General features: G+C 37.1%; 1 protein-coding gene across 5 annotated transcripts in view; it reads right to left on the bottom strand.

Annotated features, from left to right (window-relative positions):
- Positions 1-15842, bottom strand: part of NOL4 (nucleolar protein 4) — a gene marked incomplete at both ends in the record, with an annotated part of 415641 nt that extends 399799 nt beyond the window's left edge. For all 5 annotated transcript variants that reach the window (XM_080821656.1, XM_080821654.1, XM_080821655.1 and 2 more), the window contains one exon: positions 15579-15842. In XM_080821656.1, the coding sequence (XP_080677782.1) occupies positions 15579-15842 (264 nt within the window). The remainder of the gene's footprint in view (positions 1-15578) is intronic.
- Between the last annotated feature and the right edge of the window lie 591 nt (positions 15843-16433).

The following is a 16433-nucleotide window of genomic DNA, read 5'->3' as shown; positions in this document are numbered from 1 at the left end:
TGTTATTTTCTATATCCTAGCCCCTAAAGTTTAGGCAGGTCTTCTTTAAAATGAGTATTATATTAAAATAATTATTCAAAAATAAAATTATAGAATGATTATTTCTAATAAATGATGATGTTGTATTTTGTTTTATCTTCTGTATATTGTTTTCAAAAACACTTCTACATACCTTAATACAATTATGTAAATTATAATAATCTCTTGATATATATATTCTTCTGCCCTCATCTTCCCACAAAAAGCCTAAAACAGTAAGCTACCTTGTATTCTATTTAGGAAATAGAAGAAAGATAATGAAATAAAAATCACTTAAAAATAAAGACATTAAGAGAAAAATCGAAGCTATATATATATATATTTCCAATACAAGCCATCATTAAATATTTCAAATGATCTGTTAGAAATTTTGTATTTTACTAAATTACTAAGTTATGGACCATTTCATCAAAAACTTTTAAAAATTCAGCACATTAGGCATTAGTGGAAAGGATATTTACATTATGTCTCCCTGTATCTTAAACCACGAATAGTCAAATATGCTTTTAAAAAATTGACCGGGCGCCTGGGTGGCTCAGTGGGTTAAGCCTCTGCCTTCAGGTCAGGTCATGGTCTCAGGGTCCTGGGATTGAGCCGCACATGCGCATCCGGCTCTCTGCTCAGCAGGGAGCCTGCTTCCCACAACCCCCACACCCTCCTCCCCCACCCCAGCTGCCTGCCTCTCTGCCTACTTGTGATCTCTCTCTGTGTCAAATAAATAAATTTTAAAAAATTAAAAAATTAAAAAATTGACTTGTTTTGATTGTGCATATGCTTTTGAGAAAATTTGCACCAAAGAGCTATGCTGTGTATGAGTTTTCTTTTGCTGCGTAACTGCACATTGGGTGGCTTACAACCTTCAAACTTACTATCTCACAATTCCTGTGGGTCAGAAGCTCAACACATTTTAACTGGCTCCTCCACTCAAGTCCTCATAAAGCTGAAACAAGGGTCAGCCAGCTACATTCTCATTTGGAAGCTCAATAGGGAAAGATCCACTTCCAGGCTTTATTTGGTTGTTGGCAGAATTCATTCCCTTATGGTTATAGGATTTATATCCCTGTTGTTTTCCTAGCTATTGGCAAAGCATGCTCTCAGCTTCTACAAAGTTGCTGTCAGTTCTTAATCACAGGGCATCCTCCAACTAAGGCTTTGAAATTCTTCAGGTCTTCTGCTATGAACCAGTGAAAAAACTCTCTGCTTTTAACAGGCTAATGTTATTAAAGAGGGACGAAAGAGCTCTCTTTCTTAAAGTCAACAGTACCATATAACATAACAAAATCATGGGAGTGATAACATATCATATTCACAGGTTCTATCCCACTCAAAAATGGGGGGGGTGGTAAACAAGTATGAAGACCTTTTGGAAGTCATCTTAGAATCCTGCCTACCACAGTGCACAAAAATTGAGGGATCCCAGGGAAGACTCTCACTGTAGAGACAGATGTGTGGGTATAAAACAAAGAAGTACGAGCAAGATGTAAAATACTGCTTTAAAACATAAACTTCATGTTTCAATAAGTATCTGAAACTCTAACGTGACTTTGAAAAGATGTGTACCTGAATAAGTATTCTTTTTTTTTTTTAAGATTTTTATTTTTAAGTAACTTCTTCATCCAACATCAGGCTTGAATGCACGCTCCATCCACTGAGCTAACCAGGTGCCCCCTGAATCAGTGTTCTATATAGAATTCTCCACTTGGGTTTTTAGAAAGATTTCTCTGGGAAGTCTTTGTCATTGTGGATATAGCAACAACTAAAAGATCAACCATTGTTTCTCCTCAACTCCAAAAACAACAAATAGAAAATCTATTTACTATAAGATGACTTAATTCATATTCCTTGTACATACATTCTATTTTTAACATTTTATTGGACTTAAAGTTTGAGATTTGTACAGTATGATTCATTTATACATAATTCAATTAAAACATCAAGCTGCTGAATTTTACTGATTGACTGCCCGACAATTTGAATCTAATTCTTGGGTAATATCTGTAATTATAAAATTTCAAATAATATATTGAGTCAAAGGAACTATTTAGCTTCTATTTTACTCATTTGATTTATATTCTGCAATATAAACCACTATGAGACATCAAGTCTCTACCTGTAAGCCCTTAATTATGACATTCCTGCTCAAACACTTTTGGTAGCTGTCCTTTCTTATGGAATGAAGTCTGAACATTTTAACATGGCAATGGAGGCTTCCCATACTTTCGGCCCAGCCTACTTTTCCAACTTCACCTTTCACCATACCCTATACTTTAGCTTTCCTTGACTGTGTACCACTCCGTGAACTTGCCTTTGATGAAACAACCTCTACCGTCATACCAACATCAAACCTATGTAATTGTTTTATGGATGTCAAGGATTTGTAAAGCTAAGATATTATTTGAATGTTGCGTTGGTTGAGTACAGAGTACACCCTCCTTAATTTAAAAAAAAAAAGGTGCTATTTTAGCTGAAGTGTAAGCTAAACACAATGTGAGGCAAAACTGTACTATGGATTAGAGTAATTATCTCCGACTGGTATATGCACATCCCAGAGAATGTATGAGATGACCTAGTGAGGTGAAGAAGAAAATGTTAGAATTTATATGTATTTTAATCTCAGTTCTGTATGTTTATATTTTTGAGTATTTTTTGAATGCCTTAATTATTAATACAGTAGTGTATCTATTAATGCACTATATATATTACATATATAATTTCATGTTCACTTTTGTTAACAATCAGAGTATGTTATTTTAAAAGTCTGGAGATCAAATCGAGGACTTTAGAACCCAAATGAAATGATTTCCATCTGAACGCTAACACTTTGAAGCTCTGTGACTTCAGAAAGTCACCTTAACTTAAACCACAATTTTCCCAAGTGTGTGATAAAAAGCATTAATAACCATAAGGCTGTTGCGAACATTAAGGGTGTGCTTTCTTTAAATGATTAGCCCAATCTTTAACCTCTAGGAAGAACTTGATAAATGTAAGGCACTAATATTGTTACTAATCATGTTATATTCAATACTTGCAATTACCATAGAAAGAAGTATGTTCATTGAAGAGGTCCACATGAAGAGCAAAGTCTCTAGTTTCTTAGTCTTAAAGAGTGCTTAATCTTGTGTACAGTTGGTGGCACTATAAAATGGTGCAACTGCTATGGAAAATAGCATGGCAGGTCCTCAAAAAAACTAAAAATAGAATGAATCCAGCAATCCTACTTGTGGGGAGATATAGATATAGGTACAGATAGATATGTCCAAAGAATTGAAGGAGGATCTTGAGGAATATTTGCACACCCATGTTCATAGCAGCACTATTGACAACAGCCAAGAGGCAAAGGAACCCAAAGATCCATCAATAGATGAGTAGATAAACAAAATATGGTACATACATATAATGGCATGTCATTTAGCCTTAAAAAGGAAGGAAATTCTGCCATATATTACACCGTGCATGAGTCTTGAAGACATCATGCTAACGAAATAGTCAATCACAAGAAGTCAAATACTATAAGACTCCAGTTATATGAGGTATCTAACATAGTCATATACATAGAAACAGAAAGTACAATGGTGGTTACTAGGGACTGGAAGAAAAGGAGACAGGGTGAAATTTGTTATTTAATGGATACAGAGCTTCAGTTTTGCAATATAAAAAGGTTCTGGACATCTATTGTATAACAAGATGTCTATACTAAATACTATTCAACTGTACATTTAAAAATAGTTAAGAGGGGGTGCCTGGGTGGCTCAGTGGGTTAAGCCTCTGCCTTCAGCTCAGGTCATGATCTCAGGGTCCTGGGATTGAGCCCCACTTCGGGCTCTCTGCTCAGCAGGGAGACTGCTTCCCCCTCTCTCTCTCTGCCTGCCTCTCTGCTTACTTGTGATCTCTGTCAAATAAATAAATAAAATCTTTTTAAAAAATGGTTAAGAGATTGCGACAACTTGGATGGAACTAGAGGGTATTATGTTTAGCGGAATAAGTCAATCGGAGAAAGACAATTGTCATATGATCTCCCTGATATGAGGAAGTTGAGAGGCAACGTGGGGGCATTTTGGGGGTAGGAAAGGAATAAACGAGCAAGATGGGATCGGGAGGGAGACAAACCATAAGAGACTCTTGATCCCATAAAACAAACGGAGGGTTGGGGGGTGGGGGAGTAGGGAGAGGGTGGCTGGGTTATGGACACTGGGGAAGGTATGTGCTGTGGTGAATGCTGTCAAGTGTGTAAACCTGGTGATTCACAGACCTGTACCCCTGGGGCTAATAATACATTATATGTTAATAAAAAAATTTTTTTTAATTTTTAAATGGTTAAGATGGTTAACCTTGTATTATGTGCTTTTTACAAGAATTTTAATTAATTATTTATATTTTGTGGGAAAAAAAGTTCCCAATATAGCTATGGTATTATATTATATTATAATTATAAGTATTTTAGGTATATATTATATATTATATAATATAGTATTATGTGTTATATTATAGTTATTGTATGCTGACAAAGAAGAAGGGCCCATAATGTGGTGTCAGGTTGGGAAGTTTTTCATTTATTGCATTAATACTGAGCACCAAGGATGCATCATGCATTATTCAAGCTGAGGAAATCAAATCCCCTCCTTCAAAGCTTTCGGGAAAACTACAATATTGTCATGAAATGGTCATATCGCTTAGTATGGTATGGTAAGAATATGATGGATTCAAGACATACTAAGTTCATAGAATCAACAATATTCCCTAGAGTACTGACTATAAAAGGGGAAGAAAAGGGGAAAATCAAAAATGTCATAAAGATTTTTGCCTTGGATAGTTGGGCAAATTGTGTTGCCATCCATAGAGAAAGGAAATTTTTAAAAAATAAGATAAACAAAACTAATAAACCTATAGTAAGAGTCATCAAGAAGATAAGAGGGGCCAAATAAAATCATAAATGAAAAGGGAAACGTTACAACAAATACCACAGAGATGCAAAGAATTATAAATGACTACTATGAATAATTATACAACAAAAAGTTGGAAAACCCAGAAGAAATTAATAAATTCCTAGAAACATATACTCCTTCAAGATGAATCAGAAGAAATAGAAATAGAAAATCTCAACAGACTCATGACTGGTAATGAAATTGAATCAGTAATCACAAAACTCCCAATGAACAGAAATCCAGGACCAAACAGCTCCAGAGGTGAATTCGACCAAACACTTCAAGAAGAGTTAATACCTATCCTTCTCAAACTCCAAAAAAATTAGAGGAAATAACGCTTGTAAGCTCATTCTAGAAGGTCAACATTACCCTGATTTACAAACCAGACAGACACTACAAAAAATAAAATCATAGGCCAATATTCCTGATGAGGAAAGACACAAAAATCTTCAACAAACTATTAGCAAACCAAATCCAACAATACATTTAAAGGATCATATACCATGATCAAGTAGGATTTATTCGGGGATGCCAACCGAGATGGTTCAAATCTACAAATCAATCAACATGATACACTATATGAACAAAATGAAAGATAAAAATCATACGAGTATCTCAAAGATGCAGAAAAAGCATTTGTGAAAATTCAACATCCATTTATGATAAAAATTCTCAACAAAGTAGGTAAGGTGAGAATATATCTCAATATAATAAAGCCCATATTTGACAAATGCAACTAATAACATACTCAATGGTGAAAAACTAAAAGCTTTTCCTCTCAGGTCAGGAGCAAGTAAAGAATGTCCACTCTCACCACTTTTATTCAACATAGTACTGGAAATCCTAGCCATAGCAATTAGGTGACAAAAATAAAAGTTATCCAAAAGAGAAAAAAAAAGTAACACTGTCAACATTTGCAGATGACATGATACTATATACTAGAAACCCTAAAGCTTCTACCCCAAAAATTATGACTAATAAATGAATTCAGAATAGTGCAGGATAAAAAAATCCATATACAGAAATCTGTTGTGTTTCTATACACTAATAACAAACTATTGGATAGAGATTAAGATAAAAAATCCCATTTACAACTGCACCAAAAAGAAGAAAATACCTACAAATAAATTTAACCAAGAAGGTGAAAGATCTGTATTCTGAAAACTACAAGATATTGGTAAAATGAATTGAAGATGACACAGACAAATGAAAGGATATTCCATGCTCATGGACTGAAACAATATTATTAAGATGTCCATACTGCCCAAAGCAATCTACAGATTCAAAACAATCCTTATCAAAATACCAATGGCCTTTTTCAAAGAACTCAAATAAATAACCCTAAAATTTGTACAGAACCAAGAAAAGACCAAAGAACTAAAGCGATCTTAAGAAAAAGAAAACAAGCTGGAGGTATCGCTGTCCTGGATTTCAAATTCTACTGCAAAGCTACGGTCATCCAAACAGATGACACTGGTACAAAAAACAAGACACATAGATCATCGGAACAGGATAGAAAGCCCAGAAATAAAACTATGCTTATGTGGTCAGTTAATCTACAACAGAGGAGACAAGAATATACAATGGGAAAAAGAGTCTCTTCAACAAATGGTTTTGGAAAAACTGGACAGCCACACGCAAAAGAATGGAAGTGGACCACTTTCTTACACCATACACAAAAATAAACTCCAAATGGATTAAAGACTTAAATATAAGACCTGAAACGAGGAAACTCCTAGGAGAAAAACAAAGGCAGTAAGCTCTTTGACATTTATTTTTTACAATGGAAAAATAAACAAATGGGACTATATCAAACTAAAAAGCCATTCAACAGTAAAGGAAGCAAACAACGAAACAAAAAAGCAATCTACTGAATGGGAGAAAATATTTGCAAATGTCATATCTGATAAGGAGTTGACATCTAAAATAGACAAAAAGTTCACAAAACTAAATTATTTTTTAAAAATCCAATTAAAAATCATCAGGGAGGGGTGTCTGGGTGGTTGATTAAGCATCTGCCTTAGGCTAAGATCATGATCTCAGGGTCCTGGGACCGAGCCCCACATTTGGGCTCCCTTGTCAGCAAGGATCTGTTTCTCTCTCTTTCTCTTTCTCTCTGCCCTTCCCCCCCACTTGTTCTCTGTCTCTCTCTCTCTGTCTCTGTCTCTCTGTCTCTGTCTCTCAAATAAATAAAATCCTTTAAAAAATCATCAGGGAAATATAAATCAAACCACCTGTTGGAATAGCTAGTATCAACAAGATAAGAAATAACAAGTACTGGCAAGGATGCGGAGAAATGGGAACCCTCACGTGCTGTTGGTAGAAATGTCAATTGGTGGAACCACTATGGAAAAGAGAATGGAGGTGCCTCAAAAGGTTAAAAATAGAAATACCATAGAATATATCAATTCCACTTTATCAAAAAAAAACAAAAAACAAATGTTAATTTGAATAGATATATGCCCCACTATGTTCATTGCAGTATTAGCATTATTTACAATAGTCAAGGTATGGAAGCAACCTGACCGCCCACTGATAGATAAATGGGTAAAGAAGACGTGATATATATATATATTACACATATATATGACATATATTTGTGTAATATATGTCATATATTTGTGTAATATAAATGACATATATATGACACATAATTATGTAATATATATCATATATTTTTGTAATATAGATGTGATACATATTACACACATATATTACATATGTATGTAATATAACAAACTCATATATAGAAAAGAATAAATCTTGCCTTTTACATCTACATGGATGGACCGAGAAGATATTATGCTAAGTGAAATACATCAGACAGAAAAAGAAATACTATATGACTTATGTGTGGAATCCAAGAAACAAGTGAAGAAACAAAACAGAAATAGACTCAAATACAGAAAACAAACTGATGGTAGGCAGAGGAGAGGGAGATGGGAGATGGACAAAAAGGGCAAGGGATTAAGAGGTACAATTTTCCAATTATAAAATAAATACTACATGGGAATATAACATATAGCATAGGAAATACAGTCAATAATATTGTAACAACTTAGTATGTTGACAGATGGTAACTAGACATTGTGTAATCACTTTACAATGTACATAAATATCAAATCATTTTATTGTGTACCTGAAACTAATATATTGTCTGTCAATTATAATTCAATTTTTTAAAAAGATAATCGTTAAAGGGTAGGAATTACAAATTCAATACTATTTTTGTAAATTAGCATTTGCTGTACACCAAATAATGGACATATTTGGCAGAATGACTCTTATGAAATGTAGACAGGAAGCAGGAAAACAAAGTCATATATATTCCCTATTATTGTAAAGAAGAGCCTCTAAATTTTTCAGAGTGCCCATTGGATGATTCATGGCCAAGCTATTACTTTAGTGCTTTCAATTTCTAAACAAAGGAGAGAAATACAGGTAATCTTTTTAAGTGGAGAAAATGTACGATTTATCATTTTCTGCTGTTCTCCTCTAAATTCACAATGTAACGTTAAATGTTACACTCAATAAAAAAAAAGGTAAATCAGTAAATGTTCCTTTTTCATAAAACTTTACTGTATTAGCTTATGGTAATTCTACTTATAAAATTGTATTGAATTTACTTTTTTTTCCTGTTCCTCTTCCAATATATAGTGTTAATAACTTTCTCCACGTCTTTCAAATTATTACATAATTTCAAATCATTTTAATTTCTGTTTGCCACCCTGAAGTTATAATGAATGATCTGTGAACTGTCATTTATTCTGAGAACCAAATATTTCATTTGGCTCACTGCTTTAGTACTTAGCTAGATTCAGTCTCATACTAGGATATATTTCAGTATAATTATTAAAAATGACAATACAAAAGGAAAACAAGGTGTCAGCTGGGAAGACCCAGGATGAAGAAATGGAGAGAAGAAATAGTCATTTGGGATTATGTTCAGTTTGAGGTGCTTTGAGATATCTTGGTAGAAATATCCAGCAGAAATTGTAAAATACAGTTGTGAACCTCACAAGATATGCATCAAGTCTCCATAACATAGACACAACTGAAGCTATGGCCATAAATGTAATTACTCAGTGAGAAGAGGAATTCAAAACATAGCTCAATGAAATTATTTAATTTCAAGGATAAAGGAGCAAACGATCCATGAAATTTGGAAAAACAGGTTTGCCTCGGAATTTTACAGGGCAAACACATCATCAACAATGTTCTGGTAGAAAGAGGGAATTAAAGAAATTACAACTAGTTAAGTTGTTCTTTAGTTATAAAAGCTGAGGACAAATATTTTTAATTGTATGCAAACCTCAAAGAATGGAACACATAATGCTTTCTTTAGAAAAAAAAAAAAAAATGACCAGGAATTGTAGCCAAGGGATGAATCAAATCAAAGAATTCAGGGAGAAACAAAAAACAAAAAACAAAACCAAAAAAACCCAGAAGAATGGATAAGCATTTAAATATGCCAAAAGAAAAACAGTCGTGAGCACCAAATTATATACCATCATGAAACCTTGAAAATAAAAACAATTACAGCATATATAATGAACATAACACAATAAAATATATAATTAAAATAAATATGACATAAACATGGAGTAACAAAACAGTGAGAAGAAATGAAATAGGCTTATTCCTCTTCTACCATTGGAGAAAGTCAATGATAAGAATGACATTGAAATCTATAGTTGAAAAAAAAATGAATCTAATTCCATCTCTTCATGTTTTTCTTAATCTTTTCTATTAACTTCAGGAATAAATACCTCCAAGAAGAAGTATTTGTCTATTAGCAATTTTTTGAATTGCATGTTTTTTGTTTCTTTTGTTTCATTTTGATATTATGTTTTATGCTTCTTAAATTAGCATGTAATTACCGTCCCAGTTTTGGAAAATTATTTCTGCCTGTCCATATCAATCATTATATCAATCAATCACTAACTTAATTTCCTTTTGGTATGTATGTTTAGACAGACATCTATAATGATGCTCATAATTAGCTAATGATGGTTAAATCTGGATGGTGGATTTAATATAACTTAAAATTTCTTTTCTTTTCTCTTAGATTTTTTTAAATAATGAAAATGTATCACTTTTACAAAATAAAATCATTTTTGTTTTCTAAAAAAATAAGTATCTGATTAACACACACATTCAGAAAGATACATTTTATTTCTTTGTGGCAGCGTGATCTTGAGTTTATAACATATACCTAATTTATAACATATACCTAATTAATTACATCATGGTGTCCTTGCTTTCTTAATAATACTTAGAAGAGCTTCTATTGTTTTTAAGCATTTGCTACATGTCAGACAGATATTACATACACTATATGCTTATGAATTATTATTCTCATCCAAAACTAGTTAGGCAAGTATTACTCGTGGCATTTACGAAAAGGAAACCGTGTCTTTAAGAAATTTCCCCTTACTTAGAGTTATCATCAATGTCGAATCCAAGATTTAAATCTTGATCACTACGCCATGTTTCCTGCCATCTACGCTGTACACAAAGTTTATTTTATCCTGTTATACCAGGATTATCAAAACGAATGTAACCTAAAACATAGTAGATTCACTTTGATCTTTGCCGTGAGATATAAGAAGTCTCAGCAAGTACAACAGCTATTAAGGAAACATCTTTATAGTCCTGACATGGGATTGAAACTCTCAGAAGTTCTGCTGCTACATCCTCTGTTGTTGCTTCTTTCCTCTGTCCCAGGCCCAAAGTCTAGAGTGTAAGACCTTGAGAAGCGGGAACTCAGCTGGTTCAGGAGGTTTATTGAGGTAATATAAATGAGTGCTGAATCTCGCCCTGCCTGCTCCCAACTACGCTTAGTAACAAGACAAGGAAGAACCAATGGAAAAGTCAAGAACTGGTATCTTGGGAAATATGTGTGGGCTAGTCTTCATATATTAACAGGGTCTGATTTCTTCCATAAATTCGGGGGGGTTATCTCTACAAGCCCCTTGCCCCTAAATACTCACGCCTTACCGGCCTCTTATAAGGGTATACCTGCTATTCTTGACAGCCATAATTGCCATCGTCCTAGGGTTTTGCCATAAGGAGCAGTCCGCACAATTCTCTAGGAACCACTAAAGTCCACTTAGAAGCCACGCTGCTGAGACTCGTACTTGGGATCTATTTGGAACCCCCCCACCAAGACCTATATTACGGAGCCCTCCAAAATACCTAAACAAAGAAAAAAAATGCATTCATTATCTATAGCAATGCTCGCCTTCTAAGTATAGGAGGTAAGCAAAACGGCTTACATCTTAATTACTATTATCATGATTTGCCTCTGTCAGAGATATAAGTATCCTAATGCGTAGCTAGCATGTTCCTCAGTTTTGTTTTTCTGGAATTTCTGCAGCAAATTTCAGATCAAGGCCTAATATACATGGAATGTGGCTCAAGCATAAGTTCGGCCTGGTAGAAATGTATACAGACTCTTCATGAGGCATTATTTTCTCCACTCTTGATATAGCATAGAGAATTTGTAACCAAAACCATAGTCAGAGAACTAAAAAAAACAGTAACTGTTTATAAACCAGTCCATGAATATTCATTCTAATCACTATATAGTAATCAATTAGTATACACAGCAAGAACAATATGAAATCTGAGGCTACAGACTGCAGAACTGAATAAATCATCATTTTTAAATGACATAACTAAAGATAATATATTTTTCTTTCTGGATAAAAATTCATTTTATATTCCCTGGTGGAATACGTATAAATAAGAAATATACAAAAGGCGAAAATTGGACCTAAATGTCCGTTCCTGCATATACAGGTCAAGAAAAGCATTACTCACATAATCGGATATTCATTGCCTTGTTTGCTTAAGACTGAAAAACAAATAAAAATGTGAGTTTGCCAAATTTCCTAATGTTTTTTACAGTGCAGTGGGCCTTTAAAAAATACACAATAATGCAATAATCTAATACTACTACAAAGGTTTAACAATTTTTCTGATTATTTCCCAAGTTTACCTTTCATAATATCAAGTGGTATATATAATGTGTTTTGGTGGTTTGAATTTTAAGTGTGACGGGTCAACTAATCGTGGCCAAAAGCAAAATGCCAATCAGGATGAAAAACTTCTAAAAACAAACTCAACTGAGACTACCAAAAATGTAAAAATAGAGTCACCATAGTGATGTTAATTTAAAATGACCACTGATGAAACATTTCTTATAATCCATGTCAGACATGCACTGTTATCTTTTTCAGAACTGCTTTAAGTCATTCATTACTTCACCCTTTTAGGTTTTGACATCTCTAATGAGAGAACACCTAAAAACAATGGTGGCAATGTAAACAAAACTTAGAGTCGATGCTCGCCAAGCTGCACGTGCGTGTGTATACACGTGCGTGCGTGTGCGTGCAGGCACACATGCCGATCCCACTCTAGACCTAAAATGGCTGAGTTGCAGGATGTTGTTGCTTGGTGACCAAACAGTATCTCCTCAGCCACAGAGTAATTTAAACAGTGACAGATCTGTCCCCTCAGCTTTAGGCATGGCCAAGACAAATAGTAAAGGGCATGTTTATCTTTTCTAGTATTCTACATTTTCATTTTAAGTCAGTGGTCACTTGCTTGATTTTATCACCAATTTAGATTTTAGGAGAAAGCATTTGGAAAGCCACAGCTATCCTTTTAGGAAAATAAGAGGTAGAAACAAGCTTCTTTCAAACTGAAAGATAGTCCTGTTTCAGTTAAGTCTGTGTCGTGTGTCCACTCTGTTCTGCTACGACCTCCCAGCTGCTATCAGTCTCCCTTTCTTTCATTAAACACCAGCAGTTAATTAGCCTCAGCCTGTCCTCTTCCCTTCTCTCTGTCCCTTTTCAAGGTAGTAATGATGTCTAATGACCAACAGCAGCGGGTTACTGCAACACCAGGCACAAATCTCTCTCCCTGAGAGCAGAGCCAGCCGCAAACCCTCAAACCTCAGAGAGCAAGAACAGATTCTCAGTCCACCTGAAAAGACCAAACAGAGTTCTTTATTTCAGCCAAGATATGCCTTGGACTTAAAAATGTTGGGTTTTTTGTTTTTTTTTTTGGTCTTTCTGCCAATTGTACTCCCGCTATTACAAAGGAAAACTTATTTATAAGGAAGAAATAATTTGAGATGCGGAGAAACACATGATAAAAGGGGAACCTTTTATTTATTTTTTAACTTGTTGAAATGATGATTGGCTGTCCTTCAGGGAAGGCGGAGCTTATAATTCTATGTAAGGAGCAGCATAAAATTTTCATAAAGAGAAATAGAGGAGTTCATGAATTAAAAACCTCTTCAACATTTCCAAAGAGGCTTGAATGAAGAGCAAATCTCTTAAATACTACATGGAAACCACTATATAAGAATATCACCCGATGAATTACATTTTCTCCCATAAATATATGGAATCTTTATTGAATTGAAAAGGGAAACATGTGTTACTTTATTATTAACACTGTAGTTGTTATTCTACATTAGATGTCTTAGCAATAATTCTTTAACAACTCTGCATAAATTTTTCAATGAAAATATGAGTATCTGAACATGTGAAGTCTGGTTTGAATTACTAGGCATTCATATTTCTCTTCGTGTCTCTATGACTGTTACACAATTTACGTTAAGAATTTTTAATTAATGTTTATACACAGAGTGGAGGTAACCAAACCCATGTAAGCATAAACTGGACCAATGCACAAGTGAAGCTATCTGACAGATAAACAGAGGAAACGTGATTTTCATGTAAAAGGAATGAAAAACAAACTTCCCACCTAGCAATTGCTTTGAAAAATATATAAAATATTATCTAATACTACTGAGGCCAATAGACCTTAAATGATTATTTTATTTATTCAGTTAGCCCATGGGTGACCAAAGGAAAATACATCCTTATGTTCTGAATTCTAAATCTACTTTGTCTAACAATAAGTCGTTTTTAAAAATCAGGTTAAGTTGCTTCCCGTACAAATGAATCAAAGCACTTCATTCTCCACAACAGACTTCTGGCTCATCCAGATGTAAATAAACCTCAGTTCTAATCCAAACACATCCAGGCATCTAGTCCTCATTATTTAGTAAAGCAAGACAGTAATCTCACCATTGTCTTTAGCAATGCCACATTAAAAGAGAAGGCTGTGTTTATAGGTCTACCTCTTAGAAAATTCCAACAATTGTACTTAAAAAAAAAAAAGCAGAACTTTTATGTGTGTTTCTATTTCACCTTTATTTCCTTTTCCCATTTTCCAAATAAATTCCATATATATACATATACATATACACACACACACACATATATACATATATATATACTTCCTTCAAGCAACTATCCCTAATTAATCTTGGGAAACCATTAACTATTTTCCAAACCTGAAAGAGTCCTCCAAATAGTCCTCTGAAAAACCTTTCACGCACATATTTCCAATTTAATATACCTCCGTTGGAGAGAGAATAGCTTGCAAGATATCTCCTTTTCTAGCATCCTCCAGGAATACTGCACGGGCAAACAGTTGTCAGTAAGGGGTTGGCGTGGGAGGAGGTTAGGAAAACGAGCAAATGCTCAAGAAACCCCAAAGCCAGGCAAAAATGCAAAGGATGCCAAATGCCCTCCCCCACCCCTACTCCAGGCGAGTACCCACCGTAGCATGACGAAGAAAGAGGTCTTATGGATCTGATCTGCAATCCTACTTGTAGCCCACAGTTCCCATCTTCTTAAAAAGGGAATTGATGCAGCCGCCGCCTCCCAACCTCACAGGCTTCTGCCCCAGAGGCTGAGATACACTAGGTTCTCAGTGCCCAGTACCTTGCGCCTGGGCTTGGAGCTTTGTGGCCATGAGACTTAGAGCTACCCCAGAACGAGGAACAAATATATACACCATTTGATTGCGTCCAAACCCATGTCTCTTTGTTGTTCATCATGTAGCTGCGGCTTTATTTGTGTAAGGGGGAAGTGAGGAAGGGGACGGGGGGGCGGGGAGGAGGAATCTCCAGGACCTTATCTACAATCTAAACAGTCGTGGCAAGATCTCTGGGAGTGATCAAGGCGATGGGATAGCCCGGTGTCTCCCAGGCGGCGGTCTAACAATAAAACCTGATAGTGTCGGGGCGGGGGGGGGGGAACCCCACATCTCCGACTAGCGCCACAATCGGGCTTTGTGCCAATTAGGAGACACTGTAGACGATCGATCAGAATCGTCTATTATCAGAGCGTGCGTCTGGGCTTCCAGCGTGGCCTTTATGCTTGGTGGCGAAAGCGGGACACGCTCCAGCGGCCCAGCGAAGGACATGGGACAATGGCCCAAACCGAGGACGCTGGAGGCCGCCCGACGCGGGGATGGAAGCTCCAGGAGCGGGTTCAGGAGCCCGGAGGCGAGGAGGGCGGCGAGCTCTGGAGGTGCGCTGCCGCTTTAAAATAAAGGACCACAAAGACTCCACCGTGGGGGAAACGCGCCTGGCTAATGCGAGTGGGGACAACTTGGGGAGGGGGTTGAGAAAGGTGGGGGGGCACACGAGCCAACGGTGGCTCACGGCTCCCCCTTTCTCCCCCCTCTCTCTCCCCTCCCCGCCGGCTGCTCCCGCAGACAAATAACAGAGGAAGGCGAGTCACTCACCGTGGTCTTGACCGGCACGTAAAGCACTTGCTTGGCGCAGCCGCCGCCCCCGCGGACCTCGTCCGGCTGGCCCAGCTGGAAGCCCTTCGATTTGACCCAGAATTTAAATTTGGCGTTGTCCGTGGAGCTCGACTCGGAGCCGTTGAGGAGCTGGACGATCCGCTCGTATTTTTTACGGGTCACCGTCTTGGTCTTGCCTGAGTCCCCGTAAGTCCTGAGGCACCAGTCCTGGAACTGGCGGTACATGTCGCGCTCGCTCTCCATGTTCCCCGCTCCCGGCCGTCGGCCGGATGCTCCCAGCGCACTTCGCACCTGTTCACCCCGGGCTCATGAAAAATGCAGCCCGGCCACGATGTAGGGACGCGAGGTCCCGGCCGCCGCCGGAGCCTGCCTCGGGGGGGTCGGGGGGGGTGGAGACGGGAGGAGGGTCCGGCTGGGCACCAGCAATCAATGCCCTGTGCTACCAAGTCTCTGGTTCATTCGTAATTGCAACGCTTGTCTCGGACGCTTGTCTCGTCCTCTTAGTGATGGGTCTCTTTAATATTGTGTGACTAGGACCATCCCAACAGCATCTGGCCCAGAGGAGCTGGGTTTTAAATAATTAAAATCCCATTCCTTGGTTTATTAAAAATCCCAATATTGACTTGAGGGTGGTCCCTGGACGCCTCGCCCCGGGGCTGTGTCCTGGGCAGGGCAGGTGCAGCGCTGCGCCGCCTCCCCGCGCGCGCGCCCCAGAAGCTTCCCCGGCCGCTGGCCCCACCGTCCAGGAAGCGAGGGCTGAGCTTGTCTCGAAAGCAGCCGCCAGGCCGAGTGCCTGCGAGCCCCGAAGGGCACCCGGGTCCCCTGGCTCTCCTT

The sequence above is a fragment of the Martes martes genome, assembly GCF_963455335.1.
Source record: "Martes martes genome assembly, chromosome: 13".
Taxonomy (NCBI): Eukaryota; Metazoa; Chordata; class Mammalia; order Carnivora; family Mustelidae; genus Martes; species Martes martes.
This window is presented reverse-complemented; position numbering and strand designations above follow the sequence as displayed.